Raw genomic sequence first — 13267 nt, forward strand, 5'->3', positions numbered from 1 at the left:
CTCATTACCCAGGTATTCTTTTTGCTGCTGGTACGAAGTGGGGTTAGAGAATGAGGAACTTTTTATTAGCTGCTGTTTTTGAGTCAAAAGCTTTGCTACAGGGCCTGCTTCATACCCTGTTACTTGGTGGTCTTTGTGGTGTGACTTGAAAGCCACTGGGGGACCTTGCTGCTCTGTCCAGATTTCCAGATGAACAAAATCTAACCGTGAAAGGTTGGAATTTTTGATAGATAGTGAAGATAATGCTGTTGCATATATATAGTCAATTGACACCCGGGAGGTTTTGAGTAGCTTTCCCCAAATCACACAGCTAATCTCATCTAAATGGTCTAGACAAATGACTATCAATTTTGAATGACAGTTATTTCATGCTGCAGCTTCCTCCCCACTTCAGTATTTTTATTTTTACGAAGTGGGCAAAAGTTTGTTCTGAAACATTTTGGAGAATTTAGTGATACTCTTTGAGATAAGGTGGTTCTCAAGAGACACCTTGCATCGAAAGCCTAGAGTAAGCAATCCCTGTCTAAATGCACTTCAGTTTAGCTGACTCAGGAGAGTCCCCTACTGTCTTGTCCCATGCAACTTACAGTGTTCTTAGTTCTCATTTTGTACCTCTTGTTCTAGGAAAATTACAGCTTTTTGAACAAAAAGATTAACCATAAATGGGATTTTGTCATCATGCAAGCCAAAGAGCAGTACAAGTGAGTAAAGAAAAAATTTTCTTACCGTTTTCTCCTCCTCCGTTGCCATCTGATTTTGGATAACTCTGTCTAAGCAGGAAGAACCAAGCTATTAGGAAAGGGGAGTAAAGGGGAGATCCATGTTCTTCAGCCTCATTCACCCTAGAAGTTCCACATCTTAAAATTCATCAAACAATTATTAAATGCCTATCACATGAAGATCCCTCTGCTTAGGCAAATGGAAGGAAAATGATTAGATAGCAACCAATGTCTGGCATCATGGAACCTATAATCTAATAGGGAATATGACATAAACATAAACAACCATGGTACAAAATAATACATGGTGAGTACAAAATGCTAGGTGAGGCCCAAGACAGGAAAGGTCAATGGATTATGGAAGCAGAGATAGAATTTGAGTTGGGCTTCAAAGCTTAGGTAGCAATTCAACAGGCTGGTTTGGGCAGGGAAAGGAATGAAGAAACCATTCCATGGAGAGTAAACAATATGAAAAAAAAGCACAGAGGTGGTGGTAAGCTACAGGGCTTGGACAGGGGACAGTGAGCAATCCAGTTTGTTGAGAGCATAAAGGACCTAGGTTGGAGGAATATGAAAAGGCTGGGAATGAAAGGTGACATTAGATTGTGGAGGGCTTTGAATGTTATTAGAAAGAAAGAATATGAGTATTTATTAAACATCTAAGTGCTAAGTGCTTTAAAATATTACCTCATATATGCATGTAAATATATTTGATCCTCACAATAACACAAGGAGATAGGTGCTTTTATCATCCCCATTTATCCCCCCCATTTTACAGTTGAAGAAACTGAGGCAGAGGTCAAGTGACTTTCCCAGGGTCATACAGCTAGTAAATGTCTGAGGCCATATATGAACTCAGGTTTTCCTGACTCCAAGCCCAGTGTTCTATCCACTGTGCTGCTTAGACGTCACCACCTACCATTTCCTTGGTAAGCAATAGGGATCCATAGAAGAATAGGGGGTAGAGAACAGTGACATAACCAGGTTCATGAGGAAAAAAATTAGTTTGGCAGGTGTGTACAAGATGGTTTAGAAGGGGGAAGACCTGTTAGAAATCAATTGTAATAGTGCAGGTAGGTGGTGATGACTATCTGTGCTGGGATAATGGCAGTAGGAATGGAAAATGAAGAAACCAATGCCAGAAATAATGAGTGGTAGAATCAACAGGACTTGAAAACTGTCTGGATAGGAAAAGTGTTCATGACTAGCTGAATATGAGAGGTAAGAGAGAGTCAACAGTCAAAGATCTATCCAAAATGTTTTGCATGTGGGAGACTTTATGAATGGTAGCACCGTAAGATGTTACGTTTGGTGGATTATATTGGACAGGTCTTTCCACTTTTCACATAATGCACTTGCGTGCCTTAAGTAGCATTGCACTTAGGATTCAGTAGAATTACTAGAATTCAGCATACAGGAGGCACTAAATAAATTGACTCATTGACTGATTGAGTGACATTTTATATGGAGTATGTGGGAAAGAGTAATGGGTTTAGGCCTCTTACTCCTCCAGTGGGAAGGATATACGACAAAGATGAATACTGGTTAGGAGCAGGTGCTCATTTTGTGCCTGTTCTCAATTCTCCAGCAGAGAGAATTACAAGTCAAAACCCATTTATTGGGGCAGCTAGATGGTGCAGTGGATAAAGCACCGGCCCTGGATTCAGGAGTACCTGAGTTCAAATCCGGCCTCAGACACTTGACACTTACTAGCTGTGTGACCTTGGGCAAGTCACTTAACCCCCATTGCCCCACAAAATAAAAAAATAAAAAACAACAACAAAAAAACCATTTATTAAATGCTCGCTTTGTGCAAGGCAAAATGTGAGGCACCTGGGATACAAAACCAAAAATGAGACAGTCCTTGCCCTCAAGGACCTTATATTCTGCTGGAATGAATCCACTTACTGGATTTTTCATTGTGGGAAAATTTTCACCCCAGGTTAACTTTTTTTTCTTACCCAGTTTGCTCTTTGATGGTTCCTTTCTTGGTAACTCAGGGAATGCAAAGTTATATAAAAACAACTATTAGCAAGATATAGTTAAGAAGAAAATCTGTTGTAAAAAAACAATCAGAACATGTTGTACAAAAATGACTTTTTGGTTATCTCCTATTTTGGGGTTCATCTACATCACTGTTTCCCCTTCAGTGGCACAGATAATGGAAAACTGAGGATATTGCAAGGCTTCCTTGAATGATAGAAATCCCATGGCTCTTCAGAAGCACCTATTACCCATTCATCCTGCAGCACACACAAACAAGCACACCTAGTGGTAAATACAATTAGCTTAGTTCAGTTATATTGGTGTTAATAGTGGTCTTAAAAAAAAAGAGTTAGAACTATTTACTCACCCTGGCTTTCTGTGTATTATTCATAATGTGTTATATGGTATATAAATTCACTATCTCTGCTTTTCATAGCATACATTCATCACTATGCATTGTGCTTTTGGCCTGTCTGTGAAAATATACATCATAGAGTATAAGCTGAGTGGTGCTATGCCATTTTTGGTAATCAGTTCTGAATTCTGACATGGCAACATTGATCAGCCATTCTTGTAGATTAAGTAGATTTCATTCCCCTGAAGCAGGAAAGCCCAGCATAATTTTCTAATGTTGATGCATGATGGACACAAAGAAAAGTAAAAAGACAAGAATGAAAATCCTTTCAAAATAAAACAAGGCTTCATCCCGGGGAACACAATCCAGTGTGATAGAACAGAACCAACAGACAAGAGGGTAGGCAAGTTCCCAGAGGTTGCCCTCCTTCACCAGAAGTCTGTGGAGCTTGATCTCTTACTGCCAGTCTTACTTAGAATTTGATTATGTAATTTCCATAAGTATATAGTGAGACATCAGGGAAAAATTGAAGTGCCAGAGAATTAGATTTAATGTAGGACTTTCTATAGTATGAAAGCTGAGCTGAATATAGGACAATCAAGACCTCTGGTCTTGCTTCCAGCATGTCCCTCCTCTCCAAATCCATCAACCAGGAAACCTTCCTTTGTGGATAAGGGACATGTCATCCCTGCCACCATCATCACCAACTGCCTACTTACTGCCACCAACGGGGGAGGTAAACCACCCTGACTGGAGCAGCAAGGCATCATAAAGGATTGATAGAGGGCAGAATGTGCAGGGGAAAGAGAGAAGTCAAATGATCATCATCATCTCAACTTCCACCTCTCTTTGGACCCCAGTGGAAACAGCTCCCAAGATACCTGGGAACAACAAGACCATGTGGATCACCAGCCCTGCTTCTGAATTATTGCCCAAAGGAGCAACCATTGTAGAGATATGACTTAGCAACTGCTTCTTTTTCTTTTTTTTTTCACTGGGCAATGAGGGTTAAGTGACTTGCCCACAGTCACACAGCTAGTGAGTGTCAAGTGTCTGAGGCCAGATTTGAACTCAGGTCCTCCTGAATCCAGGGCTGGTGCTTTATCCACTGTGCTATCTAGCTGCTCCATAGCAACTGCTTCTGCAGGAGCTGTGGCCCCTGCTTCCTCAGCAGCCACACTTATTGAATACCCAGAAAATAAGTTCTTATCATCAGAGTTCTTGGCACCATTAAATGGCTCAATGCCAGAAATAGATATGGTTTTATTTATGGAAATGACAAGAAAGAAGATTCCTTACCATTTGATGATACTAGCCCAAAGGACCACTGGCCTTTTCAATCTGATTTGCAGCTGAGACTTCTTGCATTTGTTGCTCCGCCCCCCCCTCCCCATTTGAATGTGAGCTGCCTGAGAGTAGGCTTTCTCTTATTTTACTATTTGTATCCTCAGTGCTTAATGTAGTAGTTTGTACTCAGTAAATGCTTAATAAATACTTCTCATTCATTCAATTCCTGGTGTCAAGATTGAATAATTATTAGCATAAGCTATTTTTGTTGGGCAGGAAGGATGGGAAAGGGAAGGAGGAGGCAGATTATCAGAGATGGGGACCAAAGCTCATCCTAAATGAACAAAAGTGTCATTGGCCTTATACCGTGTTATTGGCTTTGCAGAACTGGAAAGGAAAGGAAGAAAGCAGACAGGTATGCCTTGGACTGTCAAGAAAAAGCTTATTGGCTGGTCCACCGATGTCCTGTGAGTAGATATGTAACTAGACATTATTTTACTTAGGGCAAAAGGGGAGAGGAAGGACAAGTAACTGTATCATGGAGGACAATCTAACTGAAGTTATGGTTGGATCAGGATAGGGAGTTGAGGAGGAAAGGCAGACCTGAGAGAGAGGGGTGCAAAGGTGATAGGGACCTGGGGATGGTAGCTGTGTACATGGTAGTATGGGTCAATAGAGAACCTTTTAGGGAGGGGTTCACATAGTAGTCACCTAAAAGAGAAATAAAGAACTGCTGTAGGTTGGTGTCCTAGGGCAAAGTTCTATTTACCCTCTGCCTATGAATTTCATCCATGGGCTCTACCATCTTTTTCATTCTCCCATGTTCATTCTCCAAGCCTACTCCCAGCCTATCTATGGTTCTGGGCTTATACCAACTGGAAGAGTTACTTGTGACATTTGACTGTCCAGGTATCTCTTTTGGCTGGAAGAGGAAATATGCTTTTTGACTGGAACTTACAGAATAGTAGATATTTTGGTATCATGGGCTATTATACTTGATTAGGGAAAGGACTTGCACAAGCTGCTCTAATTCTACAAGTTTGTTATGAAGAGAGTGACTTTCAGATCATACATGAGTAACCCATGTTGTGGAGAACCCAGAGACTACTATCGATTATAATTCATGAAACTATTACAAACATATTTCCTGACATGTTTTACCCGGGCTTTTCCCACTTCTTGGAACTAGGAGGCCTAGGAGTAGGAAGGGAGTAGTAGCCAACTGAAAAGAACAAATGAAACCAATATTCTTTCCTACTCTTCTGGCATAAACTCTAACCACCACTCTCAAATGAGGGCATTAGTAACTTTTGGCAGAACAGTAAAGGAATACACACAAAAAGCATTGTTGTGTGTCTGGCAGGTGGCAAAGCTTTGATGCCTTTAGGATGTTTTTCCAAGTCTTTCCATCCTTAAAAGAACACAGCCACTGTTATTTCTTCTACCATGGATAGTTTTGGATGTTGTGGGATCCATCTTTATGCCCTGTTTACAAAAGTAGGGATTCAGGCACAGTGTTTTATAAAAATTCACAAAGGCCAAACCTTAGAAGAGACACGAGAATATTAATTGTCATAAAGAGAATGTAAGAAGGTATCAGTGGAGAGCTGTTCTGCTGACAACATGGAACAATCATTGAGTGTTTGAAAGACAGTAAAGTGTTTTTGGCTTCTAGAATTGTAATCAAAGGCATCCTATGATGCTATATACATAGCATACTACCTGAACTATTCCTCCAAATTGCACTCAGACTTTTAGATTTGGTCTCTAGTCAGGGAGCCACCACTATCCTTGGGTTTTAGATACAACCTTGTGATTGGCTACTCATAACCTTCTATCTTGTGAGCTCTCACTGATAGGCTTCCCATCAACAATCATCCAGTAGATTTAATTCCTCTTAGCAAAGACATTTACTTAGAAGGGTAGTAAGAACAATAGATAAGAAATATTCCCTCCATAAATTTGGATCTCACTCTTCCACAGATACACCCAGCTTTCATGGGAAAAGAGGCTCAAACTTTAAGTCTAACAGTGGGGCACACGTGTAGGGCACATATACGTACACATGTGGCGAAGACAATTTATAGCTCTTGTTACCATAGGGACTAGAAGCTTTTTCTTTTTGTAGAGTCCTCACAGAGATCCTCCTGGGTGCAGTATTTCTGCTGGTTGGGGAGCAAGGTCTGCTCCTCTCCAAAGCTCACTCTTGATTTTCAGGGCTACCTCTCTGAAGCTGCTTCCTATCTTAGATGACTATCTCTATGTTTGAAATGCATATCTCTGCTCCCAGCTGGATGCAGTGTCTCCTACTGGTCCAATAGCTCTGATGACATGGCCACTGGGGGAAGGGGAAGAAGAGAGAATTCTCTCCCTTCCCTTACAACCCTCTGGTACAGTATAGGGATGTCTTTATACAGTATACTCTAACTCTTGAATGCAAACTAAAACTTGAATTGGAAAAGAAACAACTTGAACTCAAACTCAAACTTTTCCACTGCTGAATGGTTCACTTCCTTTATATATTTATTATATATATAGTTCTCAAGGAGTATAACTGATTTTCTAGCTAATCAAAAGATGTCTCCTATATGGTGTCACTTGCCTTTATCTGATGGACAAGGCTTGATAATCTTCTCAACTTGATTAAAGAATTTATTAACATATTTTTGTGAGGTTGTAGCAAACCTGCTTTATATTTTGTGCTAACATTCTGGTCCTTCCATGACTACAGTAACTGAGGGGGAGAAGTGAACTCCCTCTTTTATATATAGAATTGTGACTTCTGATGATGTTCATGTTATAATACACCAGATTCTACCTTTAGAGTCAGGAGACAAGCAGGAAGACAGATTTCTGTTAGGAGAAAACATTTCAGAAAGAAATCTACTAGTAATTAACAAGATAATTTGATGATGCCTTGGGAAGTTTGCCTTTAAAATTTTTTTTTCAGACTTTTAGGTATATTCTTCTTCCTAGATGGTTAATTAAAAATATCACTCTCTAAAAAGATTAGTTAACCAATTGCTCAGCAGAGCCCTCAGGGGATAGGGCATTTGCCTCTCCCTATCCTGTGTTTAACCATTAAATTTAACTAGGTTCAGTCCTGGGCATCTGGCCTCTAATAAGAAGGGGCTCTCTTTGATTCAAATTCATTGGCTCAATAACAATCTTAATTATAGCAAATGAGATTGTGGCTCATAAATCTAGGGTTCCTCAGAAAAGGAGGAATGACAGATCTACTCAATGTACAATTTGAATTAGGAATGGGACAGGTGATTTCTTTCTCCTAACAAAAAGGAACTCTAATGGAAGTTATTCTTGATTGTTTCCTTAGCCAGGAACAGACAACATCCTTGACTATGGCTTAAATCGAGTGACCAATCCAAATGAAGTTAAGGTAAACAGGTATGTTTTTGGGCTTTGCACTTTGATAACAATGATAACTAACATTTACATATTACTTTAAGGTTTGCAAAACACTTTCTGTACATAGTATACTTTATAGAGGAGTAAGTTAAGGAAAAAAATGCCTTCTTGTTAGCTCAGGTACCCTTGGATGCTGACTAGAAGAGAAGGGATAAAAGGGTCTATGTTCAGAGTCAGGGAGGACAATGACTAGGGTGCTGGAGAGAGAGTAATTTATCTGGAGTGGGGAAGAGGAGCAGGGAGTGGAAAGCAAAGCAGGATTTACCTAAAGCAATGATTTGGCCAAATTTGAATATACACTTTAATTTCTAGGGTTTTTTTTTATCTGAGCATGGGAAAATCTTGTTCTTTACTCTTCTTTAGGAAGCAGTATGTAGATGGAAATGTAATAGAAAGAGTGCCGGATTTGGGATCAGAGGACTTGAGTTTCAATCCTGGGTCTGACACTTAATACCTTTGTGACTGTGGGCAAGTCATTTACTCTCAGCCTCTGCAAAATGAAGGGTTTGAACTAGATGACCTACACGGTCCCTTCCAGCTCTAAGGCCTATCTTATGAGTCCTTCTTGACTAATGGAAAATTACCTAAGCAAATTTATGCTTTCAAAATAAATTTCTTCACTAATTTAAAGAAAGAGTAGGCACATGTCACAGAATTTGAGTGTTGCAAGGCATCTCAGAGGCCCTAACTGATAAACAAAGAAATATGTCCTATAACATACCTGACAAGTGGTTGTCCAGCCTCTCCTCTTGAGAGAGCCCATTTCACATGACAGCCCTTCAAATAATTGAGGACACCCTTCTATCCCCCCTTTTCTCTCTCTCTCTTTTTTTTTTTTTTTTGGTGAGGCGATTGGGGTTAAGTGACTTGCCTAGGGTCACACAGTTAGTAAGTGTTAAGTGTCTGAGGCCGGATTTGAACTCAGGACCTCCTGACTCCAGGGCTGGTACTCTATCGACTTCACCATCTAGCTGCCCCAATCCCCCCTTTTCTCTAGGCAAAACATGCCCAGTTCATTCAACTGATCCTGATATGACAAAAACTCAATGACTTTCACCATCCTAATTCCTTCCCTCTGGACACTCTCTAGCAGAAGTTTTCTTAAATTGTGGTGTTCAGAGCTGAACACAATGCTTTAGCTGAGGCCTGGCTTAGGTAGAGTTCAGTAAAACTGTCACCCCCCCCCCCCCATTTCTGGAAGCCATTCCTCTTTTTTTTTGCAGGGCAATGAGGGTTAAGTGACTTGCCCAAGGTCACACAACTAGTAAGTGTTAAGTGTATGAGTCCAGATTTGAACTCAGGTCCTCCTGAATCCAGGGCCAGTGCTTTATCCACTGTGTCACTTAGCTGCCCCCAGCTATTCCTCTGTTAAAGAAGCCCAAGACCAAATTAGCTTTTTTGGTGCCATACCACACTGTTGACTCATCAATGTGAGCTTTTAGCAAACATTTATTAAGCACCTACTATGTGCCAGGCACTCTTCTAAGCTCAGGGGATACAAAGACCAAAATCAGTCCCTGCTTTCAAGGAGCTCAAGTTTAATGGGGAGACAACATTCAAACAACTGTAAAAACAAGATATAGACAAGATGAATTACAGATGTTCTCAGAGCGAATGCACCAGCATTAGGGGGAATTAAGAAAGGCTTCTTAAAGATAGAGGGCTTTTAGTCAAGACTTGAAGGAAGTTAGAGACCCCAGGAGACAGAGATGAGAGGAGGCATAGGGAACAGCCAGTGAAAATGCAGTGTGGGAAGAACAGCAAAGAGGCCTGTGTCACTTGATTATAGAGTATATAAATGGAGCAAAGTGTAAGAACACTGGAAAAGTAGGAAGGGACCAGGTTATGAAGGGCTTTAAAAGCCAAACAGAGGATTTTATATTTGATCCTGGAGGTAATAGGGAGCCACTAGGGTTTATTGAGTAGGGGGTGACATGGTCAGACCTGTGTCTTAAGTCAATTGCTTTGAAAGCTGAATGGAGAATGGACTGGAGTGGGGAGAGGGGAACCAACCCTCAGTTTATTGCAAAAGTCTAGGCTTGAGTTAATAAGGGTTTGTACTAGGGTAGTGGCAATGTCAGAGGAGAAAAAGGGATATATACTAGATATTTTATGAAGATAGAATGGACAGGATAGGATATGAGGGATGGTGTAATAGAGAGAGACTTAAGAAATGCAGGATGATGCCTAGGCTACAAGCCTGGGTGGCTGGGAAGATGATGGTGCCATCAACAAAAGTAGAGAAATTAGGAAGAGAAGGGTTTTTTTTTTGGGGGGGGTGGTAGAGATAATTGAGTTCAGTTTTCTTTTCTAGACAAACTACTATCTATCCATGCTTCCCACATCTTGTACTTCTGGTGCTGATTATTTTTTTTGTGCCCAAGTATAAGCCTTGGCATCTTCCCAGCTGAATTTCATCTTATTAGATTCATCTCACTGCTCTAGCCTGTCAAGAGACATCCTTCTGGAATCTGACTCTGTGATCCCCTGTCTTAGCTATCATTCCCATCTTTGTGTCATCTGACAATTTGATGAGCATGCCATCTATCCCTTTATCTAAGTCACTGGTCAAATGTTAAACAGCATAGAGGAAAACAGGGGTATTCCTGCCACAGTGACATGGAACCATTAACAACTATTCTTTGAGCCTGGTCATGTGACCAATTCTGAGTCCATCTGATTCATAATCATTTAATCCATATTTTTCTGTCGTCTTCTCCATATAAACAGTATGAAATGTTCTATAAAAGTTTTGCTAAAATATCAGTGAACTGTATTCTCAAGATTCCTCTCATCTTCTAGTTTAGTGATACTTTCAAAAAAAGGAAATGAGAGTAGATTGGCATGTCCTGTGACCCGTTTTTGATGAAGCCAAGCTAGGTCTTTGTAATCAACATTTCTCTTTCTGTCTGTTCACTTGCCATGTCTTTAATGATCCCTTCTAGAATTTCCCCAGGAGTCAGAATAGAGTTTACCAGTTCATAGTTTGTAGATTGTATTTTTTACCTTTTTTTTTTTTTTACAAACTGGGAAAACACTTGCCCTTTCTTCTATTTTGTACTATCTTTCTTGTTTTTCATGTTATTTTTCAAATATCACTGATAGGAGCTCAGCAATCATATTTGAAAGTTCTGTCAATACCTGAGGATGTAGTTCAACTCCCTTGAATTCATCAAGGGCAGCTAGGAGCTCTCTTATTTATCTTAGGTACCAATTCCCTTTTAGTCATTTTTGTTCTTTCATTTCTAGTCTGAAAGTCATTCTCCTTGGCAGAGAACAGAGATAGAAAGACAAATTTGCTTCCTTGCCATATGACTCCTGGCTCTTCTTGTTTAATGCCTACCCTCTGGGCATTTGTGAATGGGTATTTGAGGCCCTGGGCTTTACTGCTGCCTTCTTTCTTGGATTTTTCTTTCTCCTGTGAAATTCTGACTTTCTCAACTGTTAAACTTCTTCCTTAGCTCTGCATAGTGCCTAGTGCATACCAGGTGCTTAATAAATATTTGTTGATTGATTGATTCTTTTTAGCTCCTTCCTAGGGTATCTAACTTGGGGGATATGCATAAGCAGTCTTATTCCTAAAGCCCTTTTGATTAGATAGGCAAAATACCCAGCAAATACATTCTTGCTAGGTCTTGTTAGGCACCATCCATCTCTGGCCAGGAGCCTCTTAGTTATTGTTTGCAAGGCAAAAATAAAGCCACTATTTCAGTGGATACTATCTCATGAACAGACTCAATACAATTGGGTGTTACCAAAATCTAGTCCTATTTCAGTTATCAAGGTATATAGATAGACACGGAAGGTATGTAGTTATTTCTCTGATGGTGGTGGTAGTAATGTTATTTATTGCATTTATGTAGTGCTTTGAGATTTTTAAAGCATTTAGTCTTGTCCTCATAACAACCCTGTGAGTTAAGGGAAATCATTATCTCTACTTTGCAGATAAGGAAATTGAAGCTGAAAGAGATTAAGTGACTTACTCAGGGTCATATAGCTAGTAAATGTCTAAGGCAGGTTTTAATTTAGGTTTTCTTGAGCTCAAGTTCAACTATCTACTGTGTCATCTGTTGTTTCCATAGCTAGCATTTATAAATCATTTTAAGGTTTGCAAAACACTACAAATATTATCTCATTTTATTCTCACACAACACCCCTGGGAGATGTGTGCTGTTATTATCCCTATTTTACAAATGAGGAAACTGGTTATACAACTTGAGGCTGTATTTGAACTCAGGTCTTTCTGATTCTAGGTATTGTGCTCTCTCCACTGTACCATCCAGCTGCCATACTCTCCATATGTATATACCTTGAAAACTGAAGTGGAACTGGATTTTAGTACCCCCCCCCACTAACTTTATTCAGCCTGCTCATGAGACAGTATCCATTAATGCAGTGGCCCTTGTTTTCACCTTACAAGTAAACACCTCAATTCTTGAATTAGACCAAGGGCCTCTGGACAGACCAGTTATTTTCATGGATTAGATAAGATGGAAATTGAACTGGAGGAGGAAAAATGTAGTAGAAACCTTTTGGACTCAGGAACCAAAGATGATCATTTCTTTGCTCCTCCAAACTATCTCACCATTTCACATCCTGTTTTCATAGCAGCCCTTTGTCAGTGTTCTTTGTCAGATAGCAGATAATTGCTGTGTCCTCGTAAGCTTTGTTGCTATGGAAACCAAAGCAGTGAATAAAATGCTGTACTGGGGTTGAAGTTTTGCTCTTTCATGGATAACTGACAGCTCCGAAGTACTCTCTGGTTTTTTGAGGAGGGGGAGGTCAGGAGGTAGCCATTATAACACTTCTTCCAATAAGATGAATGAGATCAGAGGACCAAGAGATAAAATTTAAAAAAGGTCAAGAACCATAATAATCTGTGTCCATGATGCAATTAAATTAAAATCCCTTGATTTAGCATCTACAGTATGTGAAAAATACTGTGCAGGGCACTGGATGAGATGCAAGGTTTACGTAAAAGACAGTCCTTGCTGTCACATAGGTTTGCTAGGACTATTTTGTGTTTTATATATACAGGCAGTGTGGTGTAGTGGATAGCATACTACAGATAGAAACAAAGAGGACCTGGGTTCAGATCCCATGACCATAGGCAAGTCATTTAATATTCCAGAGCATCAGGTTTCCCAAGTATAAAATTGGGATAATATTTACAGTACCTACCTTACAGAATTGTAAGCATTGTAGGGCATTTGGAGACTAGATTTTGTAGATAGAAGTAAGATTTTCATGTCTGCTTGGGCCTCTGAATATAGTGAGGCTATCCATGGGCCAGAAAAAGACAATCTGTTCTTCTTTGAAGAAAAGGGAGAAGGGAAACCCCCACTAGGAGGAGGTTTGATCTGAGTGGTGGCTTGACAGAGCATGCCCTTTGAGTTCAGGTTTTGCTTTTGGCTTGGTGTTTTATAGGGGTTCAAGAGAAAAGAACTGGAGAACCCCCATGATGCTCAAACATTAAGATGTTGGCAACTCACGA

General features: G+C 40.0%; 1 protein-coding gene across 1 annotated transcript in view; it reads left to right on the top strand.

Annotated features, from left to right (window-relative positions):
* Positions 1 to 13267, top strand: part of RGS9 (regulator of G protein signaling 9) — a 101921-nt gene that overhangs the window by 44632 nt on the left and 44022 nt on the right. The window contains exons 7-9 of the mRNA XM_043999581.1: positions 625 to 701; positions 4733 to 4814; positions 7682 to 7744. Of these exons, the coding sequence (XP_043855516.1) occupies positions 625 to 701; positions 4733 to 4814; positions 7682 to 7744 (222 nt within the window). The remainder of the gene's footprint in view (positions 1 to 624; positions 702 to 4732; positions 4815 to 7681; positions 7745 to 13267) is intronic.

Source organism: Dromiciops gliroides, chromosome 4 (assembly GCF_019393635.1).
Source record: "Dromiciops gliroides isolate mDroGli1 chromosome 4, mDroGli1.pri, whole genome shotgun sequence".
Classification (NCBI taxonomy): domain Eukaryota; kingdom Metazoa; phylum Chordata; class Mammalia; order Microbiotheria; family Microbiotheriidae; genus Dromiciops; species Dromiciops gliroides.